At 37.0% G+C, this 14,248-nt stretch overlaps 1 protein-coding gene across 1 annotated transcript; it reads left to right on the forward strand.

Annotated features, from left to right (window-relative positions):
- Nucleotides 1–4,154: 4,154 nt before the first annotated feature.
- On the forward strand, nucleotides 4,155–13,922 carry LOC307129172 (uncharacterized protein). Its single transcript, XM_079821377.1, has 3 exons — nucleotides 4,155–4,266; nucleotides 5,440–5,647; nucleotides 9,741–13,922. Exons 2-3 carry the CDS (start codon nucleotides 5,604–5,606, stop codon nucleotides 10,432–10,434), a joined length of 738 nt encoding a protein of 245 aa, XP_079677503.1. The 5' UTR covers nucleotides 4,155–4,266; nucleotides 5,440–5,603; the 3' UTR covers nucleotides 10,435–13,922.
- The last annotated feature ends 326 nt before the right edge of the window (nucleotides 13,923–14,248 follow it).

Below are 14,248 nucleotides of genomic sequence, written 5' to 3' on the forward strand. Positions count from 1 at the left end.
CACACATTACAATCATTACACCTGAACAAACATGAACATTTCCATGATTTTAAATTATAAACATGCAGAGCAATGCTATTTAAACAGGTCAGACATGTGACGTGCACTAAATAGTGAATATAAGATTGGGTGTGAGTGTAATACAAGACCAAAATAATCATTGAGATAGATATTGTAAGTACCTGAAGGCCATCTTTCAGTCGAGTCGCTGCAAAAACCGTCCCAAAGCCTCCTTCACCCAGTTCAGCGCCCACTTCATATCGACAGGAATTGATGACTGTGAAAAGAAGAAAGGAAGAAATGTCACCGACTTGATCTAAATCTATTTCAACAAGATTTTTCTGATTCATATATTAATTGAGTTGCTAATTTGAATATTTGTGCCTTTAAAAACTCATTTGTCACACTACAGTACTATTCAGGTGAACTGCAGTAGCCATTAAACACACACACACACACACACACACACACACACACACACACACACACACACACACACACACACACACACACACACACACACACACACACACACACACACACACACACACACACACACACACACACACACACACACACACACACACACACACACACATTTAAATGATCTTGTTGAATGTCAAAAAAGTTAATTTGCGTGTGATCAGCTTCCCTTAAAGAAAGCATGAATGTAAAGTATAAACCCCTGAACTGCTGATGAAAGAGTGCATGTGTGTCGGTTATGTTTGGGTTTTCTCAGCAAACTGACCCATAATTGTCCTCTTCTCCTCCGCTAGACTGCCTGAAGCCTGGGGGACGGCACTCGTGTCAGGGGACACATGGGCAGGGGTTTGGAAGGAGGCTTTAAGTTTGGACACGGCGCGGCTGAAAGCGAGGAAGGTCTCGTCAATCCAGTCGTGATGGTCTGGAGGGTCAGCAGTGACGCTTTCCTCTGAGATACAGAAGAGCTTCTGAAGTCCAGTGCTGTCCTGAGGAGACGTCTGACCTACAGAGGGCAATCACACCAACATTATTCACCACACACTCCTGTTACTGACGCTGAGCTTGCTGTCAATTATCAACACACTTTTCGGCAGATTCACACTGGACACATTCTCCCACTTCTTCAGCTGTTAGTCAATGTGTGCAAACAATAAACACACATCATGTCATTAATATTCATTAATATTCACCTAGTTAGGAAACACACAGTGAGGCGTTTTAATGTCTATATATGAACTTAAAGATGGTGTGTAATGTCCTGTATCATGTGTCGAGTTTATTAAGTCTGAATTTTGCAGTACAATTCAGTTTTAGTGTGTGATTGTGCATATATGTGCTCAGGGGCGGATTTAGTGATTTTGGGGCCCCAGGCAAAATACAGGAATGGGGCCCTATACAATTGCACATTTACAACCTTGAGCTTATTTCCACTGTTGTGATGATTGCTGCTGCACGACCCCTCCACCCCCACACATTTAAATTAGACTGAAAGAAATAATTACACACACAAGAAATATTTCAACCAAAAATGAAGTGTCTGTGTGGAAAGTAACTGTGTATGCGTCATCTACTCGAGTCCTTCACAGAAATGAGTGAGCGCCATTTAAAACGATTAACGTATTTAATTATAACTTCAGATGCATATGTTGTGTTCATTTGTAGAGCCCTATGAAATCAGTTTTACTTTTTTCCAAATTCCAGATTTCTTTTTTTTATTTCTTTTTTTATTCTGGATAGTTATATTCAATTGTATTAATCAAAAAGCATGTCTAATTAATTGAAATCATGAAACTTGTTTAATTTAACAGAAATGTATTAAAAGTTTTAACAAAATATATATTTATTTGTTTTATGTATTTCAATTTTTCTGGTAATCTAATGAAGGCATACAAAATGTATCTTTTATTCCAATTTAAAATTAAACAAATCCTTTCATTTGTGTTGGCTACATTCAAAGTGCTACACAACAGAGGTTTAGGCCCAGCTAAACTGTTAAAATGATTACATTAAGGCATAGACTACGCTAAACTGTTAAAATGATTACATTAAGGCATAGACTACGCTAAACTGTTAAAATGATTACATTAAGGCATAGACTACGCTAAACTGTCCAAACTTTTATTTTGACGGGTTGCCTTGAAGACATTTTTCTGTGAGTATGTGTTATGATGATAGTTTCTCTCAAATTAAATGGTACAATGCTCGTGAAGTGTCGATCCCGATGATTTCCGCGATGCAGAAAACGCAGACTTGCGGAATCCAGTCATAAAAATGGAATTTACTGTTTAACACGGTCAAATTTGTCAAATTTTGGATGAATAAATCCAATGCAAGTCAGCACACTTCAATCAAATCGCGATATGGACTACTAGTGTGTGTGAATATAAAACGGTCAAAAATACTATTATGAACCCTGCATGTTTTATTGTATGAATGAATTGTGAAGGCGAGTAAACGAAACTATTCATTCCATGACATTCCGTTTTCATGAATGGATTCTGTGACGTTTTCGGAATCGTGGAAATCATGTATGTTGTATTGTGACACATTAAATCTAATTATAAAACTAAATTAACCATATAAACTAAATTACTGATCTAAATCCCACACTGTCACTGTATGATAATTGAAATGAGCTGATGACATCAGCGTTTTCTCCAGAATGGCTATACGGCTGAATAAAATTCCGTTGCATTATTTTGCTGTTTAACACTGTAAAGCTGCTTTGAAACAATCTGCATTGTTAAAAGCGCTATATAAATAAAGTTGACTTGACATTAAGTTACAGATAAAAATAATCTTCAGATGTGCCTGTACATGTGTGACTGTCCTTTAAACACTAAAATAGAGCCAAAAGAGTTCATATGGTCATAACATGTCATTTACCGTCATCATTCCTCTCCACAGGTGGATGATCATCGCTCTGGTGCTGGTGTTCATCTGAGGGGCTGTCGCTGACCTCTGTCCTCCGGAAATAAGCATAAAGCCCTATTAAAGTCAAGAACACCATGGTGAAGCCTTAACTAGGCTAGCTAGCGAAGACCGCAGGATCTGCAGCAAGATCAACGGCTCGTATTTATCTGTGATGAGTTAAGCGTGTTCAGATAAAAGCTGTGTAATATTGGCAAGTGTAATATTGCACAATAGTATTCAAAATGCTAGCAAATTGTAGTGAATAAAGCTCGAATCAAGAGAGAAACGCAAGAAACACCAGAATCAGCAACGCTTGAGCAAAGTATAAGCGCTTTAGTCCCTGCACTGTGACGTCAAAGTTCCAATGGAATTCCATAGAATGTCCTGTGATTGGTCCATTCTGTGCTGTGGGCGGGGCTTCCGCGCCTCTAAACTAGTGTATTTACAAAATGAGCCTACAATAACAGAAAGAAGCCATTTAATGAAAATAAAGCTCCATATTTAAACAGAAACAAGCCATTTAATGAAGATAAAGCTCCATTTTTAAACAGAAACAAGCCATTTAATGAAAATAAAGCTCCATGTTTAAACAGAAACAAGCCATTTAATGAAAAAAAGGTCCATGTTTAAACAGAAAGAAGCCATTTAATGAAAATAAAGCTCCATGTTTAATAAGAATATTCACGAATTTGACTGAAAATGTTTAGTGAAATTAGAAAACCGTTAATTTAGTTGTATATGTTTTCATCCATATATTTAGTTCTAATGTCATAAGTAATAATCTCAAGGTTTTCTGTGTTTGACACGGTTCTTCTGTGGTTTTGGTGAAGTGTACTAAAGTAAACCACACGAGTGTAACGTTACTCCTTCTCTCCGCGGTTTCTGACGGTTTATGAGCAATTACTCCGAGTCTCCTCTGTCGTTTCAGAGAATAGAACAAGTATTCAATTATAGGATTATTTTCCATTCAAAACGGTGAAATTAGACACAAGTTAATTAGTTTGCTTGATTATTTTCCCAGTTCTGTGCTAAAACAGCTGTCAAATATGAAATGTACAGAAGATATTGGTGCGGAGTTTAAACTATATTAGGCGATTATTTCACAAGCTTTATTATATAAGCCTAAGTTACACCTCGGAGAAATACAGAGGTCCGGACCTCGGCCGCGGTCAATTCACAAACAAATGGACAGTTTTCCCATGATTTATATATCATTTTATTTTCCACAACGCTTCTCATCGTCTATTTTTACCTGCGTCGCGTACCGTAACTTTAACTATTAGTTGCGCGCGGATTCTCCACTTTCACCATTTACTAAATAAAATAAAACCAATAAGAAGATCCGATCACGGGAACTAATGGCAGAGACAGGTAAGAATATAATATTTAACTAGATTTACATTTTGAAAGATAAACTTACTGTTGGCTTGACGAGGTCTTTTCTAATATAGACGAGCAGGCAGTTGGGTCTCTCTCAGTGTTGCTAGGGGGTTTCTGTGGTTGCTAGGGGGTTTATGTGGTTGCTAGGGGGTTTCTGTGGTTGCTAGGGCGTCCTGTGCCCATATAGAGATGATCCACACCTCTGTTAAAACTCTCAGAAGTCTAATGTTGTTGTTTTTGTTGATTCTTTGATTGACCCTTTACAGGAAATGACATTAAATTCACGGCAATCATTTGCTCTACAGTAAATATGAAGTCTTTGATATGGCTTTTGATCAAAACTTGTGATTTATCATCAGTCGCCTAACGTTACATTATAGTAATAAACTCTTCTCTATGATGGACCTTCTCTTCTCTCTTGCTGCTCTGATAGTCATATTTTGGTAACACTTTACAATAAAGTTCATTAGTTAACATGAACTAATAATGAACTGCACTTATAAAGCATTTATTTATCTTTGTTAATTTCAACATTTACTAATGCATTATTTAAATCTTGTTAACATTAGTTAATGCTCTGTGAACTAACATGAACAAACCATGAACAGCTGGATTTATATGAGCTAACGTTAACAAAGATGAACTAATGCTGAACAGAGGTGTTGTTCATGATTAGTTCATGTTAACTAATGCTTTAACTAATGTTAACTAACACAACCTTATTGTAAAGTGTTACTGATATTTTGTTATTAGGGGTTCATTTGGTCTCCTAATGAATTTATGCTGCTAATACTAAACTATCAGCCATTTCATGAAAATGATGACCTGAATTTCTCCCATCAGACATTCGTTCATCGGAGCTCAGATGAAGATGTTTTTAATGAACTCTGAGAGATTTCTGTCCCTCCATTGACGCTCCACAACTGCCACTCTCAGGCCCAGAAAGCCCAGCAAACACAAATATGTTCTGACAATGATTTGCTAACTTTCCCATTAAGTTAGGAAAATGATATAACTTTCAAACGTTCAGTTTTTTAATGTATTAAGAACGTTGTTTCTTGGTTTATGTGAACGTTAGAGGAACATCTAATTCTATCATTTTGAAAATGTTATTTCTGAATGTTATTTCTGAATGTTGAAGATGTTTTTATGTTTTGTCTTTAGGGTTGTGAGGTCGCTGGAGCCTGTCCCATGATCCTCTCCGGCCTCAGGCAGGGAAAACCCCCTGGACGGATGGCCAGTCCATCACTGGCTCTCATACACACGGCTCACCTGCTGCATGTCTTTGGGCTGAACTGTGGGAGAAACTGGAGCACCTGGAGGAAAACATGGAAAATCCCACTGGCTGGAATCAGGACCTTCTCGCTCTGAGGTGACAGTGCTATCCATCATACCGGTCAACATTTGGGTACCAAAATCCGGGAGACCAGGAGTGGTTTGGGGATGGGCGGTGCTGGATGGCGGAGGCAGGCATGAACACACATACGTTGCTAAATCTCACAGATATCAACATAAATAAATACGTCATTTTTCAATAAAAATAAATAAATTTCTTCATGTTAATACGTTCATGTTTTTTAATACATTTTTAATTATTTCTGTCAATTAGTTAAAAAATATAACTGGATTAATCACACATTTTTTTCTGTGATTAATCGCCATTAAAAACACTACATTTTTATTTTATAATTTAATAAAAAAAATACAATCCAAATACTGTGCAGGAAGAGGCACAAAACCCAAAAGGGCGTATTTAAAGCCTCCACCTAAACAACAAAGGGAAAAAAACTATAACTAAATAAAGAGCTAAATTACGATAACAATTATATGAATGTATATGACTGAATAAAAATAATTACAACATGTCAAACCCCCAAAAATTATATACACCAAAAACAAACTTCTATCGGGTGCATCAAATACATAAACAACAACAACGACAAAAAAAAGGAAAAAGAAAACACAATTACAAGGCAGCAATAAAATTATCCTTTATACATCTTTTATAACATATTCAGGGCTCGACATTAAGCCTGTTCACACGCTTGTCCTTCGCACAAGTAAATCTGTCATTCACTTGTCCAAGTAAAACATTTACTTGTCCGGATTTTTTTTGTAAATATAATCTATACTGAAGCAATATTCTCACCAGTGTTTAATCAGCTTTGACATATTTAAATATGCATATTTGTCATATTTGTACCTTTTTATAAAGGGCATTTTCCCATAATCTTATTAAATATAGGGTATGCTTCGGTTTTCCTTTTATATTCTTAAATTCGATCAAAAATTTAATTAGAAGACGACACTATAGGCTGTTACCAATCAAATTAAATAATTTACACTGAAAAATTACAACTGTATTAAATAATGTTATGAGATTATTTTAAATATTTTTGAATATACAAATAAGAAATGTTGGAAAGATGAAACTAAACCACCAGTAGGTGGCAGCATGTGACCGTCTGAATGAGCGAGTCATTGAGTCGATTCAGTGAAACGGCTGAATCATTCAAGAATTTGGCGGTCGTTTATGAATAGGCCATTGAATCTTTGATTCAACCGATTCATTAAAACGCTGAATCATTCACTAACACACACTGTTGCTGTGAGATGTGTTATGGTTCTGCTGTGATCTTTGTTTGGAACTATTTTCGCTGCTGAAATAGAACAAAAACAGTCCATATTGCATCTTAAATGTAAGTGACTTAATGTTAATTAATTGTTTATGGAACTGGCGTATGAAATCAGTGTCATTTTCAGTCGTGATGGTATTCAGGAAAACCACACTCTTGTTAGTGTAATGTTGCTTAACTGTATCATATGTTATAAATATGAAAACTGCACAATTTTAACTGTGTATGTTAACTGAGTTTCTTTGTATGAGCGGCGCTCATTTGTTTTCGATTTTTTCCTCGAGAGGCTGCGCGAGCCTCAACAGCTCAACATTGTTAACGTCAGTTCTTTTTATATTATTATCCACTATCGATCTCCACTTACACTAATGAATGCAGAATCATTTTTGCACTTTGGTGATTCCCTAGTTATTTTATTTTTTGACGTTTTAACCAGGATACTTGTCCGTCGGGCAAGTAAAATAGTTTTTACTTGCCCCTTCAAAAAATCCACTTGTCCCGGACAAGCGTTAATGTCGAGCCCTGATATTAAAGAAGAACATTGTCTTGCAAAATGGGATAACCATTCCATAATTTAATACCCCTATATCTTATTGAGGATTGACCTCCACAAGTGAGAAATTTAGGATGATGAAAATCTGTAGATTGACGAGTTAAGTGACAGTGAACCTGAATTTACTTTAAAATACATCTGAAATTGCTCTGGGAAGTTACCATCACTTGAATATATCTTATAAATTAAAACATATTTGAGAAATATTAATATCATAAATAGTAAGAACTTGAATTTTCTGAAATAAAGAAGCAGATGAAGTATATACATTTATAGTATATCCATACATTTTTTGAAGAGTAGTAGGAAAAGTACTAGCCCAAACTATATTACAATATGAGAGAGACGGATAAATTAAACTATAGTAGAGAGTAAGAAGAGTTTCTGTAGTAACAAGAAGCCTAACCCTCCTTATTATACCATAGATGTGTGTATTTTTCTGCTCATAGTCAGTTTGTTTCCTCCAACTCAGGCTCTCGTCAACAAAAACTCCCAGGAATTTTGTAGTTGACACTTGAGGCGCCGCAGACTCAATTATAATTTTTGATAAATCCTCAGGGTATCATCTTTTACCACTAAAAACAAAAACAAAATTAGATTTGTTTTATATTTAAAGATAATTTATTTAAATTAAACCAATTAGTATAAGCAATTGAACTATAATTTCCATTCTTAATCAATAAATTAACATTTGAGTGAAAAAAAAATGAAGGTTGCGTCATCAGCAAACATTATTGGAGTAAGAATATTTAAAACATTTGACAAATCATTCATATAAATAAGAAATAATAAGGGTTTAAGAATGAGGATCCCAACATAGTAATCTTGATTTGCTAGAATAGCAACCCTTAAGGCAAACAAACTTCTATTAAAAATGTAATTATTCAACCATTTGAATGTAATATCATGAAAACCATATTTATACAGCTTTTCCAATAAAATGTAATGGTTGACTGTATCAAAAGCTTTTGACAGATAGAAATACTATAAGTAAATTCATGGTTTTCAAGTGCGAGAGTAACCTTGTCAATCAGATGAAGCAAAGCCAAATAATAATAATAATTTGTTACATTCATACAGAGGTGGGTAGTAACGAATTACATTTACTTCGTTACATTTACTTGAGTACATTTTTTGTGTAACTTGTACTTTTAGAGTAGATTTAAAGATGGGTACTTTTACTCTTACTCAAGTAAATTTCTTGTGAAAAAACTGTACTTTTACTTAGTTACATTTGGTGGCGTTCCTCTGTTACTGTCAAATGGTAATAATTATATTATATATTTTAAAATAAGTTAATATGACTTTCGCAAGTCTCGCGAAACGTTGGAGAGGCTGCTTCGCGAGAGGTTGCTACGCATCACCCGCTTATAATTAGCGCGCGTTTCGTCGGAAGATGATGGCCGAAGCAGAGGAAGATGTGTGTGTGAGCTACGGGAGGCAGATTGCCCGTGGCCTCAAGTTCAGTCTATGTTTTCACTCCAAGATGTCAAAAAGAATAGTTTCATAATGCGATGCATGCTGTGTGCACCAAAACGAACTGACATCTCTCAGCATACAAGAATTCCACCCTGAAAAGAACATGTAGCGGTAAGTGTCACAATGGTGCCTATATTTGAACACTATTAACGGTCATTTGGTAACTATGGGAAATTTTCCCTTATTATAATACTATTTCACACACTGTCCGAGTGTTTTCCTCATATGCGCTCTTGTGCAAGCAATGACAAATCATTTGAATCCTCCAAACAACACACGTCCACAAACAAACGTTCACATCTGCACATTTACATATCCTTTTCTTCACAAAACGAAACAAATTGAATAGCCTAATGTGATGTCTTGCATTTATACACAGATCCGGACAGACACGTGAAGTGTAGAAAATACATACAAATAAAAAACGGTATTGTATTTTATTCCTACCTAACGAATAGCCTATATACTTATAAAAATATATGAACAAAGTATGATTTAAGAAGAGCTCTAGTTAGCCCAGCACACCATTAATTTACACTGTTTAACCATTAATCACACACACACACACACACACACACACACACACACACACACACACACACACACACACACACACACACACACACACATATATATATGGTTCATTAGCTTACATTTGTTTACATGAACTAATTATGAACTGCACTTATGAGAGAGCGGCGAACGGCGCTTGAAACATCACGCGCCGATGCGCACAAGTCAGTGGATACTAACATTTTGACTCCGACCTCGTCTACTCCGCGTGTTTCTCTGCACAGGACCCAAGCACCCAGGACGCGATCATCATCCCTGGTTTCGTTCACTCCGGCACCGACACAGCGCCATGGACCCTGGGTGTTTCCACAGCGGAAGACGCGAGCCAGGACCAGAGCGAGGACCTCTCCGCCCCTCCCGGTCTTCGAGATCTCCACCCGGAACCGCTTCTCCCCTCTTCGCGAGACGGAACGCGACGCTGTGGTCATCGGTACTTCCATCGTCCGGCATGTCCACGCTACCTCAGGTAAAGGCAAGGTTATCACTCACTGCTTTCCTGGTGCTCGAGTTCTCGATGTCGCTGCGCAGGTTCCCGAGATCCTGAACGGTGACGAACGCATCGGAGCTGTCGTGCTGCACGCGGGGACGAACGACACCAGGCTGCGACAGACGGAGGTTCTGAAGAGGGACTACAGGAGCCTGATCGAGACGGTGCGCAGAACATCGCCTGAAGCAGCGATCATCGTGTCCGGACCGCTTCCCACGTACCGACTAGGACATGAAAAGTTCAGTAGATTATTTGCTCTAAATGAATGGTTAATGTCATGGTGTAATGAACAGAAGCTGCTCTTTGTAAATAATTGGAATCTGTTTTGGGAGCGACCTAGGCTCTTCCGTCCTGATGGCCTTCACCCCAGCAGAATCGGAGCGGCTCTTCTGTCGGACAACATCTCCAGAGCGCTGCACACCATCATATGACTAGTAAGTCAAAGTCCAAATAACAGTATTTGCTGTCCTAACTTAATTGACATAAGTACCAATGTAGAACATTATATAGAAACTGTGTCTGAACATAACTGTGTAGAACATTATATAGAAACTGTGTCTATTCCTCGTTTAGTGAGGTCAAACATTAAATCTACTGTAGGATCTAGGAAAAATCTAATTGTGATTAAACCAGAAAATCTCAATATTAGTGAACAAAAACAATTTCTAAAACTAGGTCTTCTAAACATTAGATCGCTCACACCTAAGGCGGTTATTGTAAATGAAATGGTCACAGATAATAGTTTCGATGTACTTTGCCTTACTGAAACCTGGCTTAAGCCAAATGATTATTTCGGTCTAAATGAGTCTACTCCGCCAGGATACTGTTATAAGCATGAGCCCCGTCTGATTGGTCGTGGCGGCGGTGTTGCAACAATATATAGAGATATTCTTAATGTTACCCAGAAAACAGGTCACAGGTTTAATTCATTTGAAGTACTAGTGCTAAATGTCACGCTATTAGATGTAAGAAAGAAATCTGTATTATCTCTAGCCTTAGCTACTGTATATAGACCTCCAGGGCCCTATGCTGCTTTCCTAAAAGAGTTTGCAGACTTTCTCTCAGATCTATTGGTCAACGTCGATAAAGCATTAATTGTTGGAGATTTTAACATACACGTAGATAACACAAATGACGCGTTAGGGGCTGCGTTTACAGATCTATTAAATTCCTTTGGGGTCAAGCAAAACGTCACTGGTCCCACTCATCGTCTTAATCACACACTAGATTTAATTATATCACATGGAACCAACCCAACCGATATAGATATTATACCACAAAGTGATGATGTCACTGACCATTACATGGTAACTTGCATACTGCGTACTGCTGAAATCTGTCATGTTGCGCCACGTTATCGACCAGGCAGAACAATCCTTCCAACCACTATAGATAGATTCTCAAATAGCTTACCTGATCTGGCTCAGCTGCTAAGTGAACCCAAACAAACAGATGAACTAGAGGAAATGACTAGCAGTATGAGCACCATTTTCTCTAGTACATTAGAAATTGTAGCACCAATTAGATTAAAAAAGGTTAGAGAGAAAACTAAAGCACCATGGTACAACAGTGCTACACATGTTATCAAGAGAGAAACTCGTAACTTAGAGCGTAAATGGAAACATACTAATTTAGAGGTCTTTAGAATCGCATGGAAAGAAAGTATGTCACGTTATAAAAAGGCCCTAAAAGCAGCCAGGGCTGAGCATCTCCGCAAACTAATAGAAAATAACCAAAATAACCCAAGGTTTTTATTTAACACTGTGGCTAGACTAACAAATAAACAAGCATCGCCTGAACAAAATATTCCGTTACAGTTTAGTAGTAATGATTTTATGAACTTCTTCGCTGACAAAATAGAAAGCATCAGAAACAAAATTGTAAATGTACAATCATTAATGATGTCTTATGATTCAACCGCAATTATCGCCCCTCAAGAACTACTACACCGCTTTACAACTATAGGACAGGAAGAGCTAAATAAACTTATCATTGCATCTAAACCAACAACATGTTTATTAGATCCAATACCCACTAAACTACTGAAAGAGTTGTTACCTGTAGTGGAAGAGCCTCTTCTCAATATTATTAACTCGTCTTTATCTTTAGGTCATGTTCCAAGAATATTCAAGTTGGCAGTCATAAAGCCTCTCATTAAGAAGCCACAATTAGATCATAATAACCTAGCAAATTACAGACCAATTTCAAATCTTCCATTCATGTCTAAAATACTAGAAAAAGTTGTGTCCGCTCAATTGTGCTCTTTCTTGCAAGAAAATTATATCTATGAAAAATTTCAATCAGGATTCAGGCAGCATCATAGCACAGAAACTGCACTCGTTAAAATCACAAATGATTTACTTCTAGCTTCTGACCAAGGCTGTATCTCAATACTAGTTCTACTTGATCTTAGTGCTGCGTTCGATACTATAGATCATAAAATACTATTAGATCGACTTCAAAATTACACTGGTGTTCAGGGACAGGCATTAAACTGGTTTAGATCGTATTTATCAGACCGCTACCATTTTGTCTGTCTAAATGGGGAAAAATCAAAGATAACATCAGTAGACTATGGGGTGCCGCAAGGATCCGTGCTAGGCCCTCTGCTATTCTCAATATATATGCTGCCACTTGGTAATATTATAAGAAAACATGGAATTAATTTCCACTGTTATGCTGATGACACTCAATTATATATTTCATCACGACCAGATGAAAACGCTAAATTATCTAAACTGACAGCGTGTGTTGATGATATTAAACACTGGATGACGTGTAATTTTCTGCTATTAAATTCAGATAAAACGGAGGTGTTACTTATTGGTCCAAAAAATTGCCCACAAAACCTCTCGCAATACAACTTTAACTTGGAAGGATGTCCTGTCGCTTTATCCACTACAGTAAGAGACCTGGGTGTTATATTAGACCGCAACTTATCTTTCGAAAGTCATATTTCATATGTTACAAAAACGGCATTTTTCCACCTTAGAAACATTGCTAAGCTACGTAACATGCTATCTATTTCTGATGCAGAAAAGTTAGTTCATGCATTCATGACCTCGAGACTAGATTACTGTAATGCTTTATTAGCTGGTTGTCCTGCATCATCAATAAACAAACTACAGTTAGTCCAAAACGCAGCTGCTAGAGTGCTTACTAGGTCAAGAAAATATGATCATATAACACCAATTTTATCATCCCTACACTGGTTACCTATTAAGTTCCGTATCAATTACAAAGTATTGCTACTGACCTATAAAGCCCTAAATGGTTTAGCTCCAGTGTATTTAACTGATCTTTTATCGCCCTACAATCCATCGCGCTCTTTAAGATCACTAAACTCGAGGCTTCTGGTCATTCCTAGGATATCTAAGTCCACTAAAGGAGGGAGGGCTTTTTCACATTTAGCTCCTAAACTCTGGAATAGTCTTCCGGATATTGTTCGAGGTTCAGACACGCTGTCCCAGTTTAAAACTAGATTAAAGACGCATCTCTTTAGCCAAGCATTCACATTATAATTAAGTTTTATACTACAGTTAAATCGCACCAACAGCATTAATATTCTGAACAGCAGCTATGCTAATTATTTCCCATCTGCTTTTCTGTTGTTATCTCGGGACACTAGTCCCGAGGTAACTAGTTCGTCAGCTCCAGTTTGTATCCAGCCTCTGATGGAGACTTCAGATGCCCCGACACCTGTGATGAGACGACTCGACGCCTGTGAAGAGACGACTCAACGCCAGCGTTGTTATGGCCTAAAATAATACATGATTGATTAACTTATCCTAACATTTTTTCTTTAACATTCTCTTTTCTAACATTTTTCAATGTACATTTATGAAATGCACTTTCTGTGAAGCTGCTTTGAAACAATGTATTGTGAAAAGCGCTATACAAATAAATTTGAATTGAATTGAATTGAACTTATAAAGCACTTATTTATCTTTATGTTAATTTAAACATTTACTAATGCATTATTCAAATATTGTTAACATTAGTCAATGCACTGTGAACAAACATGAATAAACCATGAACAGCTGGATTTTTATGAACTAACGTTGACAAAGATGAACAAATACAGTAACAAATGTACTGCTCACAGTTAGTTCATGTTAACTAATACATTAACTAATGTTAACTAATACAACCTTATTGTAAAGTGTTACAGAGAGGTGTGTGAAAGCTCTCCAAGTAGCCTGAAATTCAGGGTTTTTGCTTCTTATCAATCAGATCGAAAGTAAC

Source organism: Gobio gobio, assembly GCF_949357685.1.
Source record: "Gobio gobio genome assembly, chromosome: 7".
In the NCBI taxonomy this organism is placed as follows: domain Eukaryota; kingdom Metazoa; phylum Chordata; class Actinopteri; order Cypriniformes; family Gobionidae; genus Gobio; species Gobio gobio.

Excerpts from the sequence above, each read along its gene's own strand:
- LOC307129172 (XM_079821377.1), top strand. The coding sequence starts at position 5,604 with ATGGAAAATCCCACTGGCTGGAATCAGGACCTTCTCGCTCTGAG. Across the intron at positions 5,648-9,740 it reads CAGGACCTTCTCGCTCTGAG|GACCCAAGCACCCAGGACGC; the intron begins GTGACAGTGCTA and ends TTCTCTGCACAG.